General features: G+C 47.5%; 1 protein-coding gene across 1 annotated transcript in view; it reads left to right on the top strand.

Annotated features, from left to right (window-relative positions):
• The first annotated feature begins 2,044 nt into the window (after positions 1–2,044).
• ELL2 (elongation factor for RNA polymerase II 2) overlaps positions 2,045–7,783 on the top strand; it is a 72,389-nt gene continuing 66,650 nt past the window's right edge. Inside the window, exon 1 of the mRNA XM_065874074.1 lies at positions 2,045–2,317. Within this exon, the coding sequence (XP_065730146.1) occupies positions 2,171–2,317 (147 nt within the window). The 5' untranslated portion in view covers positions 2,045–2,170. The remainder of the gene's footprint in view (positions 2,318–7,783) is intronic.

The raw sequence follows: 7,783 nt of genomic DNA, 5'->3' as shown, positions 1-7,783 counted from the left end.
GACATTTAAAAACTACAGTGAAAACCACCCTTGCTCCTCCCCCACCCCTTGGATGTCATCAGAAGTTCTGAGTAAGAGGAGGCCAAGTTAAGATGCCATGTGGGCGGGGATTTACCCACCTTCACCAGAAACGCAATGGTATACAGGTTTTACTCGTTCTGGTCAAACTCTCCTCCCCACCCCCAAATAATTAAAACTTTAGATATGTGGTCAGTCAGTCCTTCCCTATCAAAGAGCAAAGCAAACAGGAAAAAAAGAATAATTCAAGTATAAGACTTTAAAAAAAACTTTTGTGATTGCCTTAATTTATTCAATGAATTTAAGATAATTAACACTAGTAAACTAAATTAACAAGTGTTAATCACGCCTTAACAGGTAGCCAAATCTAGTGGATTGAAGTTAAATCAATTTTAAAAATGTTCTCCTGTGATGTAACAACACTTAATACAGGTGTTTCCACTTAACTCATATTCTGTGGAAGGAGAATTCGTTCTATAATTTATATTATACACATACAATGCTTGAGGGTCTGAATCAAGAGGTGGTGTACATGTAGGCTAGATGATTTATTAAGGGGAGGGGGTGAATCATGAAAACAATCCCACTTGGACCTTTCTGGAAAATCATAGCCCTATCCAATTAAAAAGTATGGGAAAAAAAAAAAAGTATGGGAAATACTGATTAAATGCCTATAATTTTTCTGGGGAATCCCTGTAAAACGCAACAAGGTTTTACAATCTGAGGGAAACAAAAATCGTCTCAAATTTAAAAATAATAATCATTTAAAAAAACTGCCTTGCAACAGTTTCAAGCCTTTGAACGGTTTGCTTTTATCTATCTGGTGGTGCTGATCACCCTGTTAACTCATCCCCTCTGACGGGAAGCCTGTCAGTCCCTCCACACACAGCCTGAAGAGGGCTCCAGATTAGGCTTCCTCCTTTAGCCACGCCTACACATGGAGCATCGCGAGGAACGGAAAGTATGCCCAGCCTCCGCAGCCCCTCACACACCCATCTCCTAAGGTTAACATCAATAGCTTAAACTCTAGGTTTTCCCACATCCCTATCAAATGAAATGTACAGAACCCAAACGAACCGGAGAATGATGTCGCTGTTTCTCTTAATTTAGGTCAAGGACACTTACACTCTTCTACTGCCCTTTGAAAGGAAAATCCTAACTGCCGCTCCAAGTCCCATAAAAAGGCACAACCCTGTTCCTATGGCGAACTCCAAAGGAACGGAATACCGTTTCTCTGGGATCACAACAGGGCATGGCGTGGGAAAAACCTTTAAATTCCGTTTTCTTTAGTACTATGCCCACCACACCAAAGGGATTTAACCTTTAGGCATGGTGTTGTACTTAAGATGCTCCACACAATCAAGCAGAAACTCTTAAAACCAAGGGCCAACTCACTAATTTCAAATTTAGGGTTAAATGACGGAGAAGGGCACCCTCCCCCATTTCGGTCGCACAGCAATAGCAATGAGTTTTGAGGAGAGACTCTCCAGTGACTCAGCCTACAGCGACCTCCCTCACACGCACACATCCTACTCCACAAACTAACGCAGCCGTCGGGGAACGAAGTCCTTACTTGGCCTCACATTCGGGGTGGGGATCCTCCTCTCCAAGGACCACCAGCGCAGGAAGAGACTCTCCCCTACACTCCGGCTCTCTACTACTATACCCCCAAGGGGCGGGGCTTCGACCCCAGGTAACCAGACCAGGCAATCTGGACACCCAATTAGCAGGGGATCCCCCAAACCAGCCTGGCCAATAGCGGCCAGTGGGCCAAGACGACCAGACGTGACGTCAGGTACGATTAAGTTGGCGCGTCACCTCGACGTCAGCCTCTTACCTCTCGGACGTCCCGTCCCGGGAGCAAACTCCAGCGACTTTGGGCTCCGCCCCCGTGAGAGCGGAGGGCGGCCAATGAGGACGGCTCTGAGGGGACCGGGGCCAATGAGACGAGCCCGGGGCGGGGCACGAGGCCGGAGGGTGGGGCGGGTGGCGGCGGTGGCAGCCCGAGGTCTGGCTGCGCGCAGTATATGACAGTACGTCAGCAGCGGGATGGCCGTAGCTGTGGCGGCGGCTGCAGAAGCCCGAGCAGCCGCGGCCGCAGTGGAGGCTAGAGCCCGAGCGGCGTCCGCGGCGGCACCCCGGGGAGTTTAAGATGGCGGCAGGGGGGGCGGCGGGCCTGCGGGAGGAGCAGCGCTATGGGCTGTCGTGCGGGAGGCTGGGACAGGACAACACCACCGTACTGCATGTGAAGCTCACCGAGACGGCGATCCGCGCGCTCGAGACCTACCAGAGCCACGAGGTGAGCTGGGCAGTTGGCCGGGTTCGGTAAGGAAGAGGGCGTCCCTCGCCGCCCCGCCGCGCCTCTCCCTGCCACCGGCACCTGGTTTGGGGCCGGTGGAGCAGGGGCTCGCCGTCAGCGCCCGCGGCGGCAGGGCTGGGCAGGGCCGGGCAGGGTCGCTGACGCCGCCGTCCCGGGCCAGCTGGGCGCCTGGGCGTTGGGAGGCGGGCGGGCGGGCGGCCCCTGGCGGCGGGGCCGAGGCAGCCGCAGCCCTGGCTCGGCTGCGCAGCCGCTGCGGGACTTTCCGACGGCGCCTGGGTTTTCTAGCCTTTTCTGTCCCAGTGAGGGAGAAAGGCAACAGGGAGACGAGTGAGATGGCTCTTCTGCCCACGGCGTGTCGGGGGGGTGGGGAGGGGTCGGAGGGCAGCGTCCGGGTAACGAACCCGAGAGGACCGGCGGGCACTAATCGTCCGCGTTTTGGGGGTACCACCGCGGACCAGCAGAGACCGGGACACAGGCGCTCCGCGTATGAAGGTGGGATACACATTGTACTCGCAAGAACTTGGGGATACAGGCGCTGAGCTTATGGGGCCGGGCGGGGGGCACACCGTGTACTCGGAAAGGCTGAGGCACAGACAGTCCGCGTATGAGGGAGGAGGGGGACACACCTTACACTTCCAGAGACTCGGGCACACGGGCGCTTCGCGTTCCCAGAGACACAACACCGCGTAGCGAGAGCCACACACAGCCAGCGCTCACCCGGGAGCAGAGACATCGGTTACTGAGGAGAGAGAGTCTCCGTGGCTCCTCATACCCGAAAGACGCGTCGCTCGCGTCTGAGGCGGATTCACAGACTTGGAGACTTGGATCGAGGGGCCGGGGCGGGGGCGGAGATACACTGCGTCCCGGGCTGACTCGGGTTTCTCACCCTGCACCGCGTCCCGGAGAGAGATCCATGGACACACACAACTCGAGCACAACGAAGGCTCACGTACTCGGCAGTTGGAGGACAAACCCAGGGACGCGTTTTCACGTTTAAAAAAAAAAAAAAGTGAGGGATAGAGTGGGAGGCAGAGCGAAGAAACGCCGCAACCGGAGTGCCTAGGGAAGCCGTTTATGGAGATGCAGTACTGTGAATGAGTGAGGGAGACAGAGTGGACGCATCGCATAAGGGGAGGGATATACCATATGAGGGACCGGTAACAGTCACTCTGAGAAGAGAGACCGTCCGTGGAGCGGAGAACCCACAGAGTATCCTGACAAATAGCCAAGTCCATGTCAAGGAAACACGCTCCGATTAACTGATCTCATAAAGCAGGGCCAGAGGGATACCCAGACATGCTCATAGTTATTCAGATAAAAGTGGAGAAAGGAATTAACATCTGTTGAGCTCCCACTAGTGCCAGGCCCTTTAAATGCTTGGAAGGAAGGCCCAGAGTTGGAGGCAAAACTGCAGGAGAGGTGTGAACCTGGGCCAAGGGAGACTTACCTTCAGGGGGCCCCTACATAAGCATGCACACAGGAGGAGGCACACAGTTGTGCACAGCTTGAGGAGTGCATGAGCTCACATGATAGTGTACATGTAAACAGCAGGAGCAACTCAGAAATGAGCATGCCCTCAGGATGGCACTCACAGAATCGAGTGGACACATGGATGTACATTCCAGGGCATATGAGTTACCCACCAGAGAAGCATAGGCGAAAAACACTCAGACTCGGGGGTGGAGGGAGGAGTGCATGCACAGGGAGAAAGATACTTTTCCTACACACCATGAAGTCTCAGGGAAAGAGGGTCTCATGTATGACTGGGAAGTCACACAGCAATAGGAATGCGAGGAAATACAAGAAATAAAAACTGCATGTGTCAGTAGCTACTCCCAGACAGGTGCATCTGCAGGGAAGAGACCAGCACCAGCACCAGCATGGCGTGGGAGGCCCATCTGGGGGAAGCCAGATAGGCAGGCAGAGGGACACAGGGGCAGACACTGGAGAGAAACTCAGCCCTGCAAGATGGAGAGATAAGCTTGCCTGTTCCAAGAGGAGAGTGTGGGAAGGAATGACAGTGGGAAGAAGGTAGGTCAGGGTATGTAAAGAGAAAAACACCGGAGAGGAAGAGGCCAGCAGGAGGAGGCCAACCTCCAGTCAGAAACAGACCCAGGGAGCAGAAAAAGACTGACACACAGGGGTGGGGAGAGGCATCTCTGGGGACAGTAGGTCAGCCAGCCACCTTGGGGGGACAACTGGCAAACTGTACAGCTGATCACAACAAGATTGACAGACACTGACCCGGAAGAGGTGGGTGAGGAGGCCCGCACAGGGAAGGGATGGTACCCAGGGAGAGAGAGGTGACAGAGAAGCCCCCAGTGCTCACTGAGAATGCTGTTTGTTTTTCTCCCTTCATTTCTGCCTCCCGCACCTTAGTGTTTACGTGCTTGGGATTAAAGTTGGAATGCTTGGATTCTAAAAGCCCCACATATATACCACTGTCTTAAGAAACAGCAGATCAAAAATTCTTCCTCTTCCAACCCACCACTTAGTTCTTGATTTTTTTTAAGTTATATTTATTTTTACAGTCAAAGGTACCAAAGTCAATGGCTTTCCTTGCTCCTGACTACTTCTATTGCCTATTAATATCATTACCATCTGTTTCCATCTCTGTGCATGCAAATTAATGTATCTAGTCAATCTATATAGAGGCAGAGAAGGGAAAGGGAGAAGACTTTTCCAACTCCCTCTACCCTTCTGAGTTGGATCCAGGTAGATTGAGACAATCTGTGGATTCCTTTTCTTCTAAAAGTTGGTAGTAGAAGCAGTACTATGCACGGAGAGGAGGAAGAAATAAGCTGACTTGGCTGTTGCAGTTGGACACTGCCTTGTTTCTGACTTAACCAGTTCCTGTCCCCAGGCCTCACTGTCACTTTGGCCACAGAAACACTTCTTAAGGGGCTTGGAAAAGCAGGATTTGGGGTGAGACTGTTAACTTCAGACAGCTGAAAAGTGGGAAGAGACAAAAGAAAAAGAAATGAGGTACTGTTGGAACTTACTACAGTATCCTCTGGTGTGTTCAGCCAAGTCTCCCACAATGTGTCCTCAGTGTCCCACCTTCTGACTAGGGCCAGACCACGGCTCCCCCATCAACACGGTAAAGTTGCCAGCAGTGGGCAAATGGCCGAGCTTTTCTCCTCCAGTAGAAGGATACATACTTGGTCTTTTACGCTTTCACTTTCCACCCTTATCAAATTAGGGCTCCTAACTTTAAATTGTAGCTGCATTTGGAAAAATGTTGGAATGCATTGGCTAGACAGGGAGAAGTTTCTATTCTCTCCTGGCGAGAGGGGCAGGATGGCTTTAACTTCTCATATAAAACTGCTCCTACCATTCCTGTGCTTAGATAGGAAGGTGCTTGATGCTTGACAAGTGGCCTCCAAGTGGCTTTGGCCCATGCAATGTTATGACTGTTATGCCTCCTCTTCTGATGACTTTCTAAGAGCCAGAAATTTCAACAGGTTAATTTCCTAAATTAAGCATCAGAGAGTTATTTTTATCCAGATTATTTTGTCCATTGGATTTACTCTCCTAAATTAATCCACTTGACCCAAGACTTCAGGGAGGTAAATTTAAGAATTTTAGGAAACTATGACTTAGGCTAAATACAGATGTTCTTTAGAGTTCATGGAAACAGAATCTTTTAATTAGAAACAATTCCTCACTGTTTCGAAAGACAAACAAACCTAATTGACCTTCATTACTCAAGTTTTCTATTTTTAGAGAAGAAATGAGGAAAGCTAACTTGGGAACCTTTTAAACCAGAGATTGGGGTGCAAGATAGAGACATTGTGATTCCAGGAATGGGAGTTATAGTTGGAGTAAATATCTCCTAAAAGTTGTTTTCCACTCAGTTTGAATACAGAGATAGTTTCAAGTTGATTATATATAAAAGTGTTAACTGGAAAGTTATTTTCATGGTTTGCAGAATGAACTCAGAATACTTATACAGATACTTAGTATATATTGCAAAACTACTTTTTTTTCCCTATAGATAGGTTATTTTGAATGAAGGTACAGGTTACTAAATAAAAATCACATATTACAACTTTATAGTCATTCTAAACTGATGTCTGAATTTGTGGTCTATATAAGCCTCACATATTTTAAATGATCATATGTTACTGTAATTACATATTTCTCCCAAATGTATCCTAAAACTATTTCAAATTAAACCTCAAAATTCTAAAATTTATTTTAGCCAATTCCTTCAGTAATTTGTAGCTGGCTTTATTTTGACATTTGAGTAACTCATTTGGTAGTAACAAAAATCTTATCAAAATTTTGTTTTCAGATTCTCTTATTGCTGAGCCTGTTGATTTTTTTTAATGTTTACTCAAAGTTTCAAAGGTGGTGGCTCAAATAATACTGTCATGTTTATCCAACTATTACATAAAAAGTCTTGCATAGATGCATGTGGAAGCAGGGGCCATTCATTCTCTATGCCTGAAGATGAGAAAGGAGATGACTTTAAGAAGGATTCTGTTAACACATTCTCTTGCCAACTCCAATTATTGGCTTTAAATTTCCCTGCTTTGATGAGTGTCTTCTAGGAAAATGATAGTGTTTTGAAAATTTGTACAAATATCCTAACGTTTAATTTTGCATGAGGAATTCAGTCTCTTTCAGTATTACTAGATACTGTTATTTCCAGTCAAAGCATAAAGTCTTATGTAAACCTCTAAAGTTACTATTCTTCACAATTGCTCCCTTTAATGTGTTCCGTGATCTTATATAAAATCACTGATCCCACAGGTCATGGAGTAGGAGATATCCTCTCCTTTCCTTTCTTTTTACCTCGTGAACATATCAGCATTTGATTCATTGTGGTTTAAGGCACAAAAAGACTCATACCTTACTTTTTCCTATCTCTTCGTTTTTGTGCCTGCCCTCAAACAATTTTGAGTGTGTACATGTGTGTTCAATAATCTGCTTTTACAAATACAGAAGACCCTGTTCTCCTTAAGGCACCATTCAAGCATCCAGACCTGCCAGCACAGAGCTGCCACTGCTGCTGACATGTTTACTAAGTAAAACAATGAGGTTTGCCTTAGCAGATTCCTTTTGTTGCAGTTTTTAAATATAGCCAGTTTTAATTAAAATAAGTTAATCTTATTTAACTTAGACCCATCTTCAGGCTGAGCTTGATATTAAAATGCTTTTTATCAAGTAAAGTCAAGTTTGTGCCCCATTTTGCAATAAGTGTTTGAAAAGTTTTTTCAGCTGATCAGGTGTTCAGTGCAAAGAAGGGTGCTCCTCCTAGTGAAAAGCAGTAGCCAGATTGCCTAAAGAGATAGACAGGGAACCTTGGCACCAGAACTGAGAGGAGAAAGAAAGAACATATGTGAAGGATTGGAACATGTTCAACAAAAGAATTTAAAAGGAAAGGGGTGTAAAATTCTCGGAATGATTTACAGGAAAGCTTATCAAGGACAGTCACCA

The sequence above is a fragment of the Phocoena phocoena genome, chromosome 3 (assembly GCF_963924675.1).
Source record: "Phocoena phocoena chromosome 3, mPhoPho1.1, whole genome shotgun sequence".
Taxonomy (NCBI): Eukaryota; Metazoa; Chordata; class Mammalia; order Artiodactyla; family Phocoenidae; genus Phocoena; species Phocoena phocoena.
Note: the sequence above shows the minus strand (reverse complement) of the source record. Positions and strands in the feature narration are given on the sequence as shown.